The following is a 20549-nucleotide window of genomic DNA, read 5'->3' on the forward strand; positions in this document are numbered from 1 at the left end:
TTCAAATGTCCATCCAAGTGAGGCTGGATGCAAGTCACAAATTAAAAAGATGAATTATCTAGTCAATCAGAAAGGTGTCATTTCACTATCCTCTTACTCAGTGGTTTTCAACCTTTTTAACTTGATGACCCCTAAAAAATTTCAAATGGAGGTGCGAACCCCTTTGAATTTTAAGTGTGGGTATTCACATACTTTTGATTAATCACAGCCATCTTTTGCAGACCCCTCCAGCATAGTCTGCAGACCTCCAGGGGTTTGCAAGACCACAAGCTGAAAAACATTGCTTTAAACATGAAACAGGAAAAATCTGAAAAAATGCTTTTGAAGCTATAGTGTTTTCAGGTATTTACAGAAAGCATCCACCTTGGTAGAGTATAAGCTGCTTAGTGGCAAAAATAAAAGGCAAATTTAATGTACAGTCAACATTTTGCTCCAAATTGGCATGCTTTAATGGTGAAAAAATGATCAAAAAATCAACCTTTCTCCAGAAAATAAAAAGCAAATGTAAAACAGCATTAAAATAACTTATTTTATATCAGTGTTTCTGGCTTGCTGATTTAAATCATAATAAAATTGGTACTTCTAAATTCCTTTTATTTAAATCAATGCTCTCCATCCTGGTTGGTTCCTCACTGTGTTAGGTTCTGTACAGATACAGCCCAAACAGCAATCAATCCCTGCCAAAGAGCTTCCAGCCTAAGTGATGAGGCATAATAGGTGGTTCAGGCAGATGAGTGATGAAGAGGGTTGGCACATTAATTGTTTTTAAAGTAGCCTTAACCTTACAACATCAACCAACGCACAAGCCATTACACTTAAACTGCAATATATTTCAGCCTATCTTCTTGTTCTGTGTTTGTACAGTGCCAAGCACAATGGGATCCTAGTCCATGTCTGGAGCGCCTAGGTAATAGTACAAAACAGAGAATAAATAAGATGGGTATTTCCTATCACCCAGATTCATTTACATTGTGATGCACAGCTGGCTGAAAAAGCAATTTTATAAAGAACAATAAGGACAAGGCCCATGTGAAAACTCAACCGGTAAGGCAAGCTATTTTTCTGGTTTATTTACCTTGACCATGTCCTTTTCATCATCACATGATAAAAATCAAAACTTACTTTTAAATAAATGGCTACAAGCTATGCTCAGCTCATTGGCTTTACAAGCACAAATGTGCAATCACAAGCTCTTCTAACTAGACCCGAGCTCAAGATACACATGGCGTATCTCTGCCTCATATCTTGTAAAAATCAGCTACTGTGAATACTTGTGCACATGCAGAACCTGATTTTACAAGGTGCGCAATGATACGTGTGGAAAATCCAAGATCAGACTATGTCTCTAAGCTAACAAAAGCCTTGTTCTTGCTGGCTTTGACTGAGCTACAGACTTAACTCACTTCCAGAAGTTTAATTTGTTTGTAGGAACCAGCACACAGAAGATGAGAATAGACTCAGAGTCAGCTCCGTTTTCCAAACCTGACTCTCTATCAGGTAATGTAACCAGTGGCTGCAGGATAAGCATATACATCTTAGTCCACTTCCTGCAGCTGGGCATAATTCAGACTGGGATTAGTCACAAAACTGGTCTATTTGCCAATTTCAGTTAGCTACCATGAGCATGGCTACCATTGGTAAGTTATTATAGCAAAATAAAAGGGAGGAAATAATCCCAAATATGACTTCTCCCACGTTATTCCAGAAGTTACCGATTCTACATTTGATGGGCCAGTTACCATCTGATCATATCCAAGCATTTTTCTAGGATCTCACACAAATTAATGTGCGTGACATTTTGTATCTTAGATGTTTATCTACCTAACAGGGCTCACACATCCAATACTTAGATATCTATCTACTTAGGTATTTGTAAATTGTTCTTTTGATTAATGAACCGTTTCTAAAACAGCCCTAAACAAACAGCAGATACTCAATTCCTTTAAACTGGCTTTTTCAAGACTCTTATGCAGTGGTGTTTAACCTTCTGGCCCCATGGCCCAGACGAGTGCGGTGGGTCCACAAGCTGGACTGAGCTCCACATGCCAGGATCAGGCCTTGAGAGCCACCACTGTCTCCTCACTGCACCAAGCACTAGGAGTAGAACCTAGGGTATGGCAGCACTGCATCCTCTCCCCACACTGGGACTGGGCCCCGGGGCTCAGTGCTGCCCCTACCCAGCCTCCATATGCCAGGATAGGGCCCTGCAGCCTGTCACCTCCTCTGCCCAGTCCTGAACGCTGCGATTGGGCACCCAATCCAGTGTACAGGGACCAGTGGTCCCCATGGGTCCAGAAATTTGGCAGTGAAACAGTGGTGCCACTGTTCTCTTGCTGCCATATTTCCGGAACCATGAAGAGGCCTGTGGGTCAGATGACAAGGGGCTACAGGCTGGATTTGGCCCATGAGCCAGTGGTTGAGCACCCCTGCTCTAGTGATAATGTGTGCCCATCACCCTAGCAGAATTAACTGTTTGCCTTTTCATTCTTAAAATCTTGTATTTGTTTTTATAAACAATATGTATAGCATACTAAGATAGCTCCAGCAACATACAGATATTTTCACTGTATAACCAGCTATTGAGAACATGCATTTTATCCATTTGTTTGTGGGGGGGTTCACTTTAAAGATTCACCAAACTGTTTCCTTTCATGCAAAAGGTGCTATTTACTGTGTAAAAACTACCACACTGCAGTCTACAGTTTTCAATATGAAAAACAACCTACTTCTCCACCGAAAAACGTCTGATGTAGAATAAGCTAGAGCACAAAGTGGGGATACTTGAAATGACCCAAATTCTTTGGTACTAGTGAGAAAATGATCATCCAGCTTTCAGAATAGAATCTGGCCCAATGTGTTTAAGAGCTTGGTACGACTAGCAGGTCCTTGCTTTCCATTTAAAATAAAAGAACAAGAGTAATTAACATCCTAATCTCCCCTGCTTTCTTACCTTTATGACCAGAAAGACATCCTGAGAGGGGTAAGTAATAGAAAAAATGGCAGATCTGGCCAAAGTAGAAATGGCAGCAGGTGGGACATGAGGACGCAGCATTCCTTTCATTTGTTCTGAGTTTAAATCAAAGTAGAAATTCTCTGAAATCTAAGACAGACATTAGTTGTTTCAGGCATTTATTGCATTTTTTGGTGAAGTCTTCACAAAGAACAATTAATAACTGCTACTGGGCACATCTACACAAGATGCTTTACTGCACAGCAGTCGCCATCTATATGTGCATGGCAATTAGTAGACTAATCTATTGTGCTTCTGAACATACCTGTCAAACACAAGTGGTATCTGGCAGTGCAGTAAATTACTGTGCTTACATGCACATATAGAAAGTGATGTCGGATTTAATTTACTCCAGCTCAAACTGAGTTGGAGTATGTAGTCGCATTAACTGCACGTGTAGACATGCCCACTGAAAAAGACTTCACTATGCTCTCTGCTGATATCATTTACAAGGAAAAAAAATTGCTATTATCTAGTTTCCTATAGTTCAAAACAGCTAGAGGCAAAATGGAAAGAAAAAAACCCAAGATGAAAACAAAACCCCGAACAATGCAAGCTGCTTCTAAAGCCTACTGTACCTCTCTTGAGATAAATGGTTCAGATCCTATTATTAGGAATTAGAGTGTTTCAGAGCATCAGAGAACAATATTATCTTTCAGAATATTGGTCCCAGGCCAGATTGAAAAGGGAAAAAAAAAAAGAAACCCCACTTGTGAGGTGGCCAAGTAACTTTTATAACACTGAAACACCAAATAATGTGTTACTGTTTTAATGCCTAAAGGAGTATATGCTAGTTATCAACACCAGAGGTCACTAAAGCCAAAGCCACCATTCAAAATACTACATGAAAGGAAAAAGACTGGAATAATGAGATGATAAAAATTGGCCTATGATATGTGATTTAAATATTAAGCAAAGTACATAGGACTCTACTGAAGTTAAAAAACTGTAAGACATTTATGGAGACAGAAACAAAACATGTTTCCAAAACTAAAGAGTGTTTATCTCCATTACTAACAATATCTTAGATTAAGAAACCCAATAGAATTTTCAAATCAACATTAATTTTTCACTGCGTATATGTAGTGCTTGTTTTGCATTTCACTCAACAAAAATAATGGAAGAGACCAATCAGTTTTGTTTCTTGTCAGTTTCGCTATACTTTGCTCACACGTTGGCAAAACATGATTTCGTACATGACCAGAAAATTGTCACTTTTTTGCAAGTCATAAACAACCACTTACCTTTTTCTTTTCTTTAACATCATACAAAGCCAAGCTTGCAAAAATGGGCTCAATTTCAATTTCAAATCTGAAAGGGAAGAAAAATGTAAACAAACTGACTTGAATTTAATATGAAAAATCCCTACCAAGCGCACAACTTTAGGTATACATTAGAGGGAGTTCTGCCCTTGATTCTAACTTCAGTGTGGAAGGACTGAACTCCAAGAAGAGGTGAATCAATACAAGATAAATTAATCTATAGCTCCATTACAGTCAATAATGTTACACAAACACAACAGGCTCCATGTTTCCTTTGCAGACAGAAATGTGAGCATTTCCCAAAAGCATAAAGAAACATAAAAAAAGCAATTCGGAAACAATGAACAGAAGTTAGAAAAGATACGTAAAACATTTTCATTATACAGAGCACTAGATAGGCACAGTGTTTTAACAAATGCAAAAAAAAATTAAGCCTGCCCCTAGAAAGGACTTTCTACTAGTTTAATAATAACAACAACAAAGGAATAGTTTAGGTCTATAATAATAATTTAGATCCAATATTAATTTAGATCTATTGGCTCTAAACTAGAACTTCTAATTTAAAGCCAACAGAAATCAGACTGAAAAAGAGTTGTTCAGGATTCATCCACAGAAATGTCTACCAAATGATTAGCAGTCATATAGTTCATAACATGACCTATGTTAGAATTTAGACCATCAGTATGGTTCAGAGTGCATCTTGACATTTAAATAATGTCAGGACACTCACACGGGCTGTTTCTTTTTGGAATGAATGGCTTAAATTTTATTTTTCAAACGTGTCTGTAAATAGACATGGAAATAACTATTAAGAGGATGAAAGCAGCCAATATCAATTAAATCTAAATGAAACTTTATGATGGGGGTTTTTTAAGGACTCTCTCTCCCTTCTCTAGTTCTATTTCAGAAAACACTACTCTAACTGTGAAGAGAAATTTGAAAGTGCTGTCAGGAGGTAATGAAAACTAGAAAACCTCTCAGAAGCAAGAAATCAGGGAAGAATTCAAAGACCTGATCCTGATCTCATTGGTTTTCAACGGTGCAGGATGAGGCTCCATGAATTCAAAGGTACAATTTTAGTTATCTTGTGCTGGTAATATCTGGAAGCTGAAGACAGCAAACCAGTTGTTTTCTTAAATGAAACAATCATGAGCTGACCAAGTTTTTCTTCTCCACCAGAAAAATGTCAATTCATTGACACTTTCCTCAAAAAAAGATTTTTAGGTCCAAAATGAAATTTCTGTTGAAAGACACTGACCCACAGCAGAAGAGCCAATACTCAATGAATATGGCACTCGCCTAGGAAACTATGGACAGGCCTTGAGCACCAAGCTATGAAGCAGAACAGCTCTAAGAGGAGAGGCTGGAATCCTTATTTTGTGGCCAGTTATGATGAATGGTTCTGACTTCTGTTTTCTAATTTTTGTGCTTTTGAGTTTTTTGTTTTTCCTCCCATGAAACAACCCCCTCCATTTCCCATCCCACTATTCAAAAATCAAGCAAAACTAGCTATATTGCCTTCTGCTTGCACGGTAAGAATTTATGCTTTAGCATCAAATTCTATCTTCGTTTGCCCCCACAAGACTGGCTTTGAACTGAGTTCCTTTGCACTGGGAACAACTTTCAAACAGAAATTCACATAACTATCACTGATTCCTTATATGGGCAATTTTGCCCCATTTTCCAATTGTACCATGATACCTCTAATTATGGAGTAGCTGGTCCAGAGAATGGAGGAGATTCAGACATCTAAAGGAGGAGATTCACCTACAGCTGCTAGAAAATAGTTTTCCCCACATAATATTCACCTGAAAGAATTTCTAATTTGTTGGGAAAAAAAATTGCAGCTAAACTTCCCAGGCCATTCTGCTGTTCATCAGAAAATGGAAAGCATTACCCAGAAAAACTTGTATCTCTCAGTTGACTTTTTTTCAATGAGAATTTGATAGTGGAGTTTTTTTCTGTTTCCAGATCTGGCTCAGACTGAAGGTGGGGTGCTGGGTGAGCTACATAATCCTGGGTGAGCTGATAAACTCCCTTCTGTAAAACAGGGGAAATACTGGAGGGTATTGTTCTATCTGTATGAAGTTTGAAATCCTTATGGCAAAGATGTCTCTGAGAGCTATGTAAAGAAGAGGCAATCCTGATCATGAGCAGTATGGCATAGAAAGTGCACAAAACCAAGAAGAAAAAGACCTCTAACATCATTTATCCATCTGGATCTACTTAACTCGTGGCAAGATGAAGCCATTTTCATGGCTTGCTTGCAGCACAAAGGGCCAATTTTGAGGCATTTCCCGGTGGCCCCATCATTGCTACAGATTGGCAGAGAGGCCTTACCATCGCCACAGACTGTCAGTAAATCTCAAGCATGGGACAGTGGCTGCAGGGATTGATGCACTGTCTAGATATTGCAGTAAGGATTGGGAAATTTTAAAACAGCGTATTATATGAATAATATGCTGGATTTTTTTCCTGGGTTGATTTTGCAGGAAATAGACAATGGACTATTTCCCAATGATTGTGGATACTGCTGGTTTTCACTGTTTCTGCACAACTGGTAATTAAGTAGATGCCTATTTATCCATCATCATTTATCCTTAAGATCCATGCATAATATGAATGTTCAAACTGAGCTTCCCAATGATGAGGAGCAAAATATTTTGGAGCATGTAAGCAGAATGACAGCTTTCCTTACGCTTGGACAAGGGTCTAGCTTAGCCTGACAGAGGTCCTCTTACACTTCTGCTTGGACAATATTGTGATCCTCCCTCTTTTATCATCTATTCCTCCTGAGGGAGAGAACTTCTCTTTATCTGTATAATTAAGCAACTTGCATATTTCTGAGTGCTATTAAAACAGCAAATAGTACCACCAGGTATGAATCATATTTGCGTTACAGGCAAAGATATACCTTCTATTAAAAAAACTGCTCACAAGGATAAATTCAAATAAACTGAATTTATTAATTTCCAGAGCTTAATTTATTTACACTGAAGTAGCCATTCTTTGGAGCAGTAGTTCCATGGCTCCTGTGTCTTCTATTGTTCTAGTTCATAAAAGGCTACAAAGGAGCTCATCTCTAAGGCTTTATCAGAACCCACAGTGCTCAACTTGCAGGAGGTAAGTCCCACATATATATCTCAGTTATGAGGTGCAATGTAGTCTAACTGGAACTCTCTAATAAGAAGGGTTGACCTAAGTGAGAACACAGAAGATGAATACAGCAGTGTGGAAAATCAGTTTTGTACTTTATTTCTCAAAGGGAATAACAGTAAAATTTTACCTTGTGTTATTAGAGAAGAGTTATAGGCAATGAACCAGCTGCAGGTAACCCTATATTCAGGAGATCCACTTCATTAAACTTGTTTAACAGGTTTCTATGCCTCCAGTTAAAGCTTCTAAGTATATGAAGTCTTAGCTCTTAAAGGGAAACAGTCAAGGTTGTTCAGCCTAAACTTTGGCTTATCTTGCCAGTTGTCTCCTGCTGTAAAGCCTGATCTTACAACCACATTACAGTTTTAGTTTCTGGTGGTTTTTTATTTGTTTTTTATAAACAACTCTTTGCTACAGAGAAAAATCAAAATGTCTAGCTTTCTGCAGGGCTTAATGCAAACAAACCAGAGTATGAGACAAAGCACATGCATGGATTTACCCACAACGACTGCACAGCAAGCCAAGGAAACAATAATATTTTCTACTTCATGCCACTTTAAAGACTGGCTGGTGCAAATCCCGAAATACTGTACATAGCTTTTCAAGCCTGTGTACAATTATAATTCTGTCCCTTTAAATAAAAGGTAATTGACAAAGCTGCTCCAGATGCACACAGACGTAACAGCTACTTCTGATCCAACATTTACAAAGTTGTCTGAAAGAAAATACTTACTTAAGAGACAAACACTTCACAAGAAGTCTTTGCCCAAAGTGTTCTTTGGGTACTTCAGGGACACTGAGTCGTTCTATAGGCTCCTCCTGGAAATTTGCCACAAAAACAGTCATTTCAATATGTGACGTCTCTACATACCAATTACATCATTAGAAAGCTAATATAGAAATAGATTTTTTTTCTTTTTAAGATGCTAGTAACAATTTAAGCCTCAAGGCTTAACAGCATGTTATAGTCACAGCAACTATAAATACCCTAAATTAAATCCCTTTGTTGTTATCAACATAATAGAAGACTGGAAATCTGCGAGAAAAACGATCTGTGGAAAATGCTATCCAAGGCCAGGGCTTGTGCTGAAAACGTGTGTTACTTCAGGCAAACTGGACAATGATCTTATGGAAAGTGAATAAGAACAATAATATTGCCTCAGCCCCTGGTACGTGTATGTGCAATCCATAGTAATGTTACTTTGGTCCTCATTCCTTATATTTCCAGTATTTACATTTTTAGACTAGATAAGAAATATGTTCACTTAAAATACCTCATCTGGGGCTGGATGCAGGGCAAAGAGCTCCTTGTGTCTGTTTGACTTCCTCTGATCATCATTCTGATGGTCAATTTCTTCATTTGGGGTTCGGTCAAGTAGATTTGGAAGAAGGGCATCAGGCAGGGAGTTTTTCAGGTCGAAAATACTGCATGCCCAGCTGCCTCGTGGAGTATCATCTATTGACATTGAACGCCTTTTAAGGTCATCCTGAGATTTAACAAATTAAATGTAATTTATAAAGCAATTCAGAAGGAATCATACTTCTAAAACATGGATATAAATTAGCTTTTACATGGCAGTGTTGTAAGGCACATTACTTGTTCATCCTGGTAACTGTTGCCATCTGGAGCCTCGTCTGACTCGAAGATCTGTTTGGGGAGCCCTTTTTGCCTCTCTTTCTGTTTGTCTGAGGTGTTGGGATTAAATCCTGTTCCCATTTTGTAATATCTAAAACAGAATATGTCAAGTAATATTTTTTTTAATCCTTCTCAGCCCTATTCTGAAAGAAGCATAATTGCACATACATAACATTATCAAGGCTGAATATTTTAAAGCATGAATCATGCTCCAAAAATATATTTGTCATACATGCCAAGCTTAACAGTAGCCTGGCAAAGTTCTGTGCTGTAGTGTGGAAGATGCAAGTTTATTCTCCATTCTCTGTGTCTTCTTGCTCAGTGAAGGGCAGGAAATGATTCAAATCATTTCAATGTATTACAATTCCATTCAATTATAAAGCAACACTGACTAGGTTCAAAAAAAAAAAAAAAGAAGAGAGATCTTAATGCAGGGTAAGTAAATTGGCTGGGAAAGGTATGATTGTGGTGCTGGCTGGATGGCTTTGGGTTTTTCTGGGGGACAAAAGGTAACCAGAACAGGGAAAACACCAAAGTCTTGAAAGCAATGTGCCAGCTTCTAGTCTGATCTGCTGAAAGCCTGAGCACATTCAACAAGCTGGTGGATGTCCTCAAACCCCAGTGAAAGTGGCACCACAAAAGAGGCACTCAGTGAATCACAGGTCTGGGTCCTTCAGGTCACTTCAGTGCTCAAGAGTATTTGTTGGTAAACAATCTGCCTATTGTTGCTACAAGATCAGCTCTCTTTGAGTAACAAATGTTTGGATATCCAAGTGGCATCATGCCTATGCTTACACACACATGCCTAGAGCAAGAGGGCAGCAATTGTTCGTAAACATGTTTTATTCAGGAGTCTGTGTACTCAAGCTGGGAGAGTGACATCGCTGGGGAGAGGACAATCTGATTAGCAGAATCTCAGCAACACCCATTTGCAGACAGTTCACCAAGCAGTGCTGGGGTCATGTCTGGAATTAATTGTTCGTGACCTGAGCCTTATCACTAAAACCATCAACAGCAGTATGCACAGACTTGGAAAACCCATGTATGTGTTAGGAGTGAAAAATGAAAGGAGGGATAAAGAGGAAAGCATTTTTCTTACTAGAGAGGGTGGCTGCTCTGGAAATTTGAACTGTCCAGGCCCAGTAGGATTTATCGTTCAGGTACACAGTGATTTACTCAGACTGTTTGCATGTGTGACCCCAGAGTTGCACATGTCATATTTTAATCCTCATTCTGCCGATTGACTGTAAATGTTTTAATCAGAGCTTTGTTCAGGGATGTTTTCTGCTAGATTGGGGTACAAAATTATTCCAGAAGGTCAATATTAAGATATTTTCTTGGGTTCTTTCTACCATTACAGAAAATGCAGTTACTATTTCCAGCACAATAGAGCACTTGCTTAAAGAAGGGAACTGTCTACCCAACAGATACTCTTGGGACAAAGAACTACAAACAAAGGCACTCAAACAGGCTCCCCACACATGTGCTCTGTGAGGCAAAGAGAAGACATGCCAGAAACTGCAGTTTACAGCAGAAGGGCTAGACTGAATGCTAACCAAGTTTAGTCAATACCATTCTCTAAATGCTGATGGGTAGAGGCTGCTACAGAGCAAACCTAATAACACCCGTTTACCAGAACAGCAAACCCTCATGCCCCCACAACTGATTTAAATTCACCCTCAATCCCATTCATCCAGGCTGCCAGACTTCCCCTATTTCAGGAGCAATCATTCAGTTCTTACTCAGGCAAGACGCCCATTGCCTTCCATGAGTGTTCTGGCTGAGCAAGAATGGCAATGAGGGTTGGATCTTTAAGATGCTTAGCCATTTCTGGAGTTGAAGCTGAAGATGCCCTGCAACTGTAGTTACTGGAAACTGGAAGCACTCAGTACTTCCAGGTGTTTAAAAGTACTGAGTGCCTAATTAGGCCTCCACCTCCACTTTGCTCTGCTCTAGGTTACAGTCTCAGCAGGATGTCACAGTTTTACCTCAAGTGGTTGGTGGCCAGCACAGCTCAGCTGGACAATAATCTACAAGGCCAGTTTTGTCTGTGATACTGCTGGCCTCAAAAGATCAGAGCCACTGAGCTGCATGGACAAGCAGCAAAAGGCATGCAATCTCCCTGGCGGGGGCTAGAGACAATATTCCTTTGATAAAAAGCATAAAACTCTCCTAGAGTACCAGAAAGCTGATAACCTGAGCAGGGAAGCTGCTTTGATGCCCAGGGCTGGAGTGAGGGCCAGGCCACCCCCTGCCCCCCACCTCACTGAGCCATACAACCTTGTGCTGCTGACTGCCAGGAGGTATGTCTTATTCTTGCACACCCTGTGCTGGAAGCCTCCCTGTCTGAACTCAATATACAGGTTAGAACACCTACAGGGATGGGCTAAATGCAACTCACCGAGCCACTCTATCTGGCCCATGGGGGCCCCCAAAATTTAGAAAACTAATATTTAACTGCTCCTGGCTGCTTGTCATGCGGCCCTCGATGGCTTGCCGAAGCTCAGTAAGCAGCCCTCTGCCCGAAAGAAATGCCTGCCCTCTACCACCTTCTACTCATTTCCCCACTAGTGCACCTGGATAACAAAAAGGCATCACTTAGCGCTGTGTATTTGGAAACAAATGAAAATCTTTGAGAAATGTAGAGATGTGGGTATGGTGGCTAGCTGGACTACGTAATCCCACTTATTGCAGAGCAGGACTATTTGCCTATAAAGACTGAGTAAATAAAGTATCTCTTTTTTATAAAGGATTACAGACTGTTTTTATTAGATCATGTTATCTCTGGAAGCGTATCTACAGCATCCCTTGGAGTGACGCTTGGGACAATATTAAATCAGTGAATTGTAGAAGCTGCCACAAGGGCAGAGCAGTAGCTACAGCAACATCATTTTTAGGTGATGCAGCATCACACGGATCACTTGCTCCCTGACAACAATTCTTATAGTCACCAGACCTTTATTCATCCAAGGGAGTAGATGAAGTAAAGCTACCCAGAAACATTGCCTCTGATTTGCATAAATTAATCAATGTATGCATATGCTCCAAACACTTATGTCAGAACAAGTAGTTAACTCATTATGTAAATGCTGGGATAGGTTAAATATTAATGATAATTTTTTTAAGTGGCATACATGTGTAGAACCTCTTTGGAAACATGAATAATCTTTTTGATATCTTTATGCAGAGATGCTCACTCGCCAAATGTGCACATTAAGCCCTCCCAAACTTATTTTCCTTCTGTAAGAAACTCATGCTGTAAGAACAAAAGAAAGAAGCCTTGAAAAAGATACTTGATGTGTTTGTATTCCCTGGTTTTGCCACTGTCCATTCAATGAAGGAAGTTATCACAAATTACAAAATCCTATTTTTTTCTAAATGACTTCGTACATTAGATGTCTTAGTTTTTGTCTACCCAACTGAAACATCTAAGTGGATCCAATTTGCAGAAAGTCCTTAACGTCCTCTTCGTTTGGGCTGGATAACCAAAAGTTAAGGTTCTTAAAATTTTTCGTAACTTCTGAAATACATTATCACTTGCTTGTCACTTGCATGGCCACCTTGTAAAATGAGGAATTTAAATCAAAATAAGACATATCAGATTGTAACTTACTTTCTGTTTACAATTGCCCAATCTTCTGTGTAACTTCTTACACAATCCCTCACATGAGGGTCCATCTCACTGTTAAAAGAATTAAAAAAAAAAAATCTTTTCAAATCACAAGAGCTGGGGGGGTTCACGTCAGACATATTAAAATACAAACTCTCTTGCACTTATGGAACAAGTTACTGTAAAAGAAACATTAAGCCCCCAAACTGCAGGCATATACACGCAGAAGTCACCCACTCCTCTGAGCAAAACACACACGTGTTTGCTGCACCAAGGCTTTGGTTTGCTGCCTCATACCTCTCTTCAGGTACAGCTGATACAAGAGTCCTACATTCTCGGGGAGTGTATACAACTTCAATGTCATCTCGAGGAAATTCAAGCAAATCCCTCAAAGGGCCAGAATCCACTGCAAGCGGATGTGTAATAAGGTATTCTTCCAAATCCACTGGATCCACAGCTTCTGTAAGTGGAACCTAAGAAAAGACAAGCCATTAAACATATTTTGAAAAGAAAAATCATAGGGAAGTCTTCAATTCCAGTGCAGTTTTAAAACTGGGTTTCCTTCAACTTGAACAAGCTGTCAGACTACAATGGGCCTTAATCAACATCTAGTATGGTTTATATTTCTATTATTATCATGGTATTATTGGGTATTTCTATTATTATTATGTTCATCATCATGGATCATTCCAGCCTCACTTTCAGTAAGTTGTAGAAATTCAAATTTAATTGAAAAGAAAATATCACACTTTATTTCTTGTATTGTGTCACTTTGTCTTATGCTTCGACATCCAAGAGGCTCTGACACTGGAGACATAAAACTGATTCATACTTTGGCACTGTCCATACCTCAGAATTCAACCGCAGTTGTTAAATCAGCATCTATACCCAAGGCAACAACAGCATGAGGATTAACCCTCTCTCTCAGGGGAATCAACAACTCAGTCTGTATTCTGCCCTTCTCCCTCAGAGTGTCCCAACACCTTCTAGTTAAAAGAAAATTAGATTCATTTTCTGTGTACCAAATCCTGTAGTCTGCATACAATTCCCAAAAGGAGTTTTATTTATGCAAGGCTGCAAGATTTAACCAAAAGGAGTAGTATTAGTGTCAGATTCCAATATATGCCATCAAGAGATATTCAGATAATCTCCAGGATTAGTAGCGTTTCATGCCCCTACACAAATCCCAGCCTGTAGTTACACCCAGCTGGAAGTTACGTGCCACAATTTCTGCCTTGGGGCACTACCATATACAGAGAACATTTTTTGAGTTGCAAAGAGTAAAGCCATTTCAGATTTTAAACTATATTTCAAATTACAATTATTCTTCATACCAACTTTAAAGGAATAACACCAAAGAGATCAGACCCCACCAAAATGCCTCCCTTAAAAAGATCTGGTAAAGAATATGCTGTTAAAAATTTAACAGTGACTCTCATCTTCTCAATGAAGCAGAAAAGCCTCCACAGTGATAAGTGGCCTGGCTCTGGGGCCTGCCCCAAGCAGTGATCATTCTTAATGGACATGCAAACTCTAACTAGCTACACACAGTAAAACAACAAAGTGGTTAGGATAGATCCAGACCCACATCAACACACTGCCATTTCCCCAAGAACAGCACAACAACACCCACTGAATGCTTAGGCCAAGTTTACACATATTTTTGTACCTGTTTAACTATGTCAGATCAAGAAATATCAGGACAGTTACACTGGTACAAGCCCTAGTTTGGATGCGAATAAACCGGTATAAGTTACCACCTTAACTTATTTTCGTCCTGTGTAAAAAATAACCTGCAACTTGATAAACACATTTATACTAGCATAACTAGATCCAGCATGTGCATCATTTCACAGTTAAAGCCATATAACCTATTTGTGTAAAGGTGCAGGGACAAGCTCTACTACTATAAGTGCCTCTGTGCCAATGTAACTGCATCCATACGAGGAGACAGCACCTTTTTACCTTGATTGTATTCAAAAAAGATATTGTTTAATTAGCAAAACTGGGTGCAGAAAAGCCCTAAGGAACAAGTCTGCACCGCCTTTTATGCAGCAATTCCATGGTGGTACTAGGCAGGACTACGAGGAAGGCAGAAAATTTCACTATAAAAGTGGTATAACAATGTCTCTAGCAGTTGCAGGACAAAACACCAGATACTTAAATTAGATACCTATGCTCATGTGCATGTAAAAACCTCATGGTCTGAGGTCATGACATTACAAGACTGTATTTAAGAGACGCACACAAAAACATCATGAAAATGGAATATTAAAAGCAAGTTTCCAAGAAAGGGTTTAAACAGGAACTGACAATGTCAAAAGAATTCTTTGGCATGTCTAAGAAAGATATGCTGAACAGACTGAATGTCCTTGAGTGAATCATACACACACTGTTCAGAATTCAAGAGTTACTTCCTTTTTTTTTTCCTTTCAGGCCAGAAAATTTCTATATCGTATGAGCCTCAAAACATCCCCCTAACTTCCACTGGAGAAAAATCAAGGGTACAGTTCCAACCATTGACCTGAGACATTGGAGGAGACACTTAATTTGCATCTTGAAACTTAGTTGCTCAAGGACTTCCTATCCTGATCTAGCACCTCCATTTTTCAATCTTCTCCCTTAATAGGAAAAAAGGAATTGTATTAATTTTATTGCAGGCAAAAACACTCTCCTAAGATAGAGCTGCAGTTAAAAGAATCTCTTGTTACTGCAGCCAAAATACCCTTCAGAGAATACTGTAATTTTTCTCAAAATACACAAGGCTGACTCTTCAGAAGATGAAGAGTAACAGAGCTCCACTGAACCCAAATAAGCTTTATAAATTTATACCAGATGAGAATCTGGCTAATAGATTTTAAGAAGTCTATAAAATTCTAGTTAACGTGCCACTGTATGAACAAAACAAATTCATCTAAAATTATAAAAAGTGTGCAATGATGGTCACCCAAACAACCTTAACTCTTCATCAACTTTATACAAATTTGCATGCCAATCTTGAATTCAGGAAACATATTCTGATTTTGCTATTTGGAAGTAAATTTCGAGAGTGTGAACTTCATGCAACTGATTTTAATTGATTTCATATAAACATCACTCTGACAGTAAGAAAGATGAATTTTCAGTATGTTAATGTGTATTCTTGAAACACGAGTGTTATAATTTCACCATCTTAAACGGGTGGTAATACATGCAGGCACGCTAGCTCTGCTAGTTCCTGGCCGATCAACAATACATGGATAGCTACAAAGAGCACAGTACTGGTTAAACCAGGAATTGTAAAAACCCACATTTGTCTGTACAGTACAGGTGCCCATAAAGGGCAGAGCTGTTAAAGAATAATAATATTTTTCATAGTACTTTCCATCTGTTAATAGTTTTGAAATTTGTAGAAAATGAATAAGCATTTACAAATGAAGACTTCTTGCAAATGAAAGCATAGAAAAGTTAAATAACTGGACTGAGGAAACAGAGTAAGACAGTGATGGACCTATCCACTGAGTGATGCTGATTTCAGAGGCATCTACTAAAATAAAGCTCTATAGCGCGAGGATAAAGTTTACTGAATTATCTGGGTATTCCTGGGGTAGTGCTACAGGTGTAAAGTACAATTTGTCTGAGTGGCTTTAACTATAAACTATTCATATTTTTAAACATTTTGGCTTTGAGACCTGTTATTTCCTCCCTGCTGCCCATTATCTCCTATTCCCATCAGCAGTTTCAAAATGTATACAGCACAGGGTGCAAAATTCCAGGGCACATAAAATCTGAACACAATGTGCAAGCATAAGTTACAGCTCGTGTGCACTGATCTGGCTGTGCATTTGTACAACTTAATAAAACATTATTTTCTCATTGCATCCTCATCTTTCTAATCCCCTCACTGCTTAAAAAGAGAAGGAAAAAAAACCTGCAATAGGATTACAGCTGAAATTTTATACTTAGGTAAATCAGTGTGAAGATTCCCACACCATCATTAACTCAGGCACATATACATTATTTGAAAGCCAGATAGAATCAGCATGAGATGTGAAAAGATACAGTTATAATTACGGGGTGTAGGGGGTGAGTACATAATTTTGTATTTCCTGACTTCTATGCATTTAACAAATCATAGTATCACATTAGCATCTTGCATTGGTATTTCATTATATATAGAGATAATACAGATTAAAATAATAAAAAAGAAATGAGCTGTATAATCAAGAAGCTTAAAAGATGAAAGGTGACAGTTACTTGCTGGATCACCCTATACAGGGATTCTCAAGTAGGGTGCCATGCCATGCTGCCAGGCCTTGAGATCCTTTCAAGAGTGCTCTGGGTTGCCACACAATGTTAGCACTGTTGGGTTTGCAAGCATGATTCACAAGATCAACCCAGAGAGTTCAAATAGAAATCCACAGTTGCAATCTTTCTGAGTTCTTTGCAACAGAAAAACTGCTCTATTATTTTTTGTAGGCAAAAAAAGAGCAAAAACTAAGAGCCAGCATTTTCCAGTGGGGGCCTCAAATCTATCCAGGGATGCCTCGAGTCTAAAAAGGTTGAGAACAACTATCTTATACTGTTTCTGTATTAGATGGGAATTGTGAATGCTTCACACATCTCAGGATTAGGCCCAAGGTCACATTTAGCAGTTTTTCACTCTCTCTGTTCAGATTACTATTATGCAGTGAAGAAGTAAACAGACTTAAAATCAAACCCTGATTGATGCCTGTTAGACTCACCAGCCATGAAGCCAAAAATACTGTCTAGCACCTGAGTAAACAGGACAGATGTAAATTCATAGTTATGAAGACAAATTATTTGAAGTCAGACTATTGGCAGGTAAAAAGCAATTGCATAATCTTAAACATCAGCTATTTGTAGGGAGTAAAGAAAGAGGTAAAAAAAGAGGAGGGAGATAAGGATTAACAAATTCACTCCCCCCAACCCCACCCCCCAAAAATAAACCCAGTCTCTACCCTGCTACCAGAATTCAAACTAAACCAAGGCAAATCCATTTGTGCAGCTCATAAATGTTGGCTTAACCTCCCCCTGGCCTGTTTTTCATTACACACCTATGCGGTTTTTGCTTGTAATCAGGAGCAGAAATACTCCTTCAAAGTGTTGTTCTGCTGATATCTGCAATTTGACCGCAGGCAAAGACACAGCCTCTCTGCTGGCCATGTTCTCACAACAGGTATGCAGGCTCAAGGAAACTGGGCCATTTGGACAAGTTTCAGACGAGCCTCTGAAATTTCAGGAACTTCCCAATTTAAACCTCCATGACTTGTTTTATGGCCAGATTTCTTTCTGGCTCCACTGTATTTATTTAGGGTTACAAAAGTCAGTGCACTGTTTGTTTAGTTTAGCATTTCTAGCATTGCTCTGAACTTTGTGTGTGTTGGGACCTTTCCCATGGAGGTAAAGAACTTGTATGGATGTTATAACACTTTGTTTATTCCTATTATCTTCTGCAAATCAGCTTGTGAACGAGAGAGCGTTTATCCTCAACTGAAGCAAGGTAAACTACCCTTCATTTACCATATGGGAGAGACCGCAGGCAGCTACCATGGAGTAGCAGACACCATGTACGTGGTAATTTGTTAGTGTGTCCATGCCTGGAGATCAGATAAGGCTCTGATCTGCTTCTTTCAGATCCATCAGTTGCCTTTGACGCCACTTATCACGTGGACTTACTGGCAGGGTTATAGACACTTGTGGGGCCAAAGCTGTCCTTGAGCTCCCTCGTTTCTTTTTTTGGAGAGGATGGGGAGCAGGTTTCAAGAGAAGGATCCAAGGATTCTCAGGTACTTATCATTCCTCTTGTTCAACCTGTACGTCAGGAGTGGTCGCATAGCCCCGGGGGTACTTGAGAAGGCCCTAGGGGGTACGTGTGGCGGACAGGGACAGAGCACCACCATGCATCATCCCTCACTGCCTGCCCAGCTCGATGCAGGGGCCGGGGGAAGCTCACCGCTCTGCATTCGGTCACGTGTCACATCGTCCCACCAGCTCCGCGTTCAGAGCCACTGCCCCCTCCCCATCCCTGGACGAGCCACAGCTCTGTCCCATGCCCACCCCACCCAGGCTGGGCAGCGCTTGCCCCAGCCCCACTCCTCCCTCACCACATGGGCCTTGATCAGCACCCCCCTATGCTCCTTCCCTCCCTCCTCCCCTTCCACCTCATCAGACTTACCAGCTGCATGCAGCTCCTCAAGCTGCTGGGCTGGTATCAGAAATAGGATCGGTATCGGCCGATATGCCTCCTTAAAAATCAGCTATCAGTATCAGCCCCAAAAATCTGTATTAGTGCACCCCTACTTTCCTATTTGCATTGCTTTCAGCGGGCATGTTATCAAATACTGAAAAGACCTATTTTTAATACTAATTTCTTAAAATGCATGCAGTGAAAACTGCTCAAAAGAACCACCTTGAACAGTTAAGCCCATTTTTTAAAAAGCTTCTTTAAAAGTGCATGTGGTGATGTCAGCTTAAATTTGCTAGGCTTGTAATTAAAGGATACCAATATTTTATGATCCCCTGGGCAACTGATTAAGACAGATTTTGCTCCATCTCAATCCTGAGGACCAGATTCAGCCTTCTCATCCAGGAAAAGCACCTTGCAGCGCAAGCATCCTTACTGAAATGGACGGACTACTCTGGAGTTAGGTGCTACTCGGCAAAGCAGTAAGGTGTTACTGTCCCAGCCCTTGCAAAGGGTCGTCACAAACCGCAGATCCTACAATGCACTCACTGTAAAAGAGATCATTCAAAATTAGCTCTTTCCCCAGTTTGGACTAATAAATTCTCTATCTTCCCAAGTCAAGCACGTCACTTGCACCTGACTACTGTGCATATATGCTTAATTTCTCCATGGACACGCACCATCTTTGCCAGCTTAAGTAACATACCAGCCTGATTTACTGGTTTATATCAACTATTTAAGGTGCGCATTACATAGGTGCATCCCTGCTGAGTGAGTTAAGGCTGTCGGCACACAACTTATAAAATCCTGTTTCAAAGGTTTATAACTCTACTGTAACAGGGACACTCAAGCTTTCTTCTTTAAGGCTGTGTTATTCTTCACTGTTATATCCCCTTAAAAGCTTGAAAATAAAATTTCGTTTCCTATCGACTTTGTCCTTCACTAGATGGCAAACATTGTATTTTGCTGTAGTTTTAGTGCTCCTCCAGCCAAAACATGGCCCCTTCCTGTTTACTTTCCTCCCTAGACATCTGCGGTGTCATCATTATGACAGAAGCATCTCTACAGCTCTAGGTATGGGGGCCACATACTCACCTGGACTCAATGGCATAGCTTCATTCAAGCCAGTGCCAGCTCTCTTTTACTTTACGTGAGAATCTGGTCTGTGGTACACACGTTTAAAGCGGATGGTGGGAAAGTTAAACACAGGATCACATTCTGTATATGCTCATTGGGGTAAATCGAAAGGTAAGTTCAAAGCTGAATTTGGCCTGCTGCATATTGTGTTGGTTCTTCTGTTTTAATTGCCAAGTGCACATGGCAGCCTGGACTTCCCTCCCCTGCAAGACTAAGCCACAGGTCTTTGTTTCTTGTTGGGATGAATCAGTGCACATCCCTTTATAATGAACATCCCACATGTACACATATTTTTTTCCCCCAGAAAGGTGACAGATGCACCTAGGGGAAAAGCCCAAAGGGAATCACTACTCCACTCACACCTTTGCCAAGCCCATGAAAGCACCCCTGGGAAGAGGTGCACGCTTGAGAGGGATGCAGAAGGCATAGTCCAAGGCAGACACAGGGACTGGCTGCTCTGTAGAGTCATTTCCCTCAGATGTGTAGACTTTCCAAGAGAATATCCCAAACCCCACAGCAACACAAGTGCTGGCTATGGCTTCTGCCCTCCT

General features: G+C 40.0%; 1 protein-coding gene across 6 annotated transcripts in view; it reads right to left on the minus strand.

The window, feature by feature from the left end:
- The window catches only part of DOCK7 (dedicator of cytokinesis 7), a 156459-nt gene that overhangs the window by 102795 nt on the left and 33115 nt on the right, over nucleotides 1-20549 (minus strand). For all 6 annotated transcript variants that reach the window (XM_090049422.1, XM_090049421.1, XM_090049419.1 and 3 more), the window contains exons 3-9: nucleotides 12972-13147; nucleotides 12678-12746; nucleotides 9026-9155; nucleotides 8703-8915; nucleotides 8162-8247; nucleotides 4255-4321; nucleotides 2951-3100 (exon numbers count right to left, since the gene is read on the minus strand). In XM_090049422.1, the coding sequence (XP_089905548.1) occupies nucleotides 2951-3100; nucleotides 4255-4321; nucleotides 8162-8247; nucleotides 8703-8915; nucleotides 9026-9155; nucleotides 12678-12746; nucleotides 12972-13147 (891 nt within the window). The remainder of the gene's footprint in view (nucleotides 1-2950; nucleotides 3101-4254; nucleotides 4322-8161; nucleotides 8248-8702; nucleotides 8916-9025; nucleotides 9156-12677; nucleotides 12747-12971; nucleotides 13148-20549) is intronic.

Source organism: Crocodylus siamensis, chromosome 5 (assembly GCF_052110815.1).
Source record: "Crocodylus siamensis isolate JL-2025a chromosome 5, ASM5211081v1, whole genome shotgun sequence".
Taxonomy (NCBI): domain Eukaryota; kingdom Metazoa; phylum Chordata; order Crocodylia; family Crocodylidae; genus Crocodylus; species Crocodylus siamensis.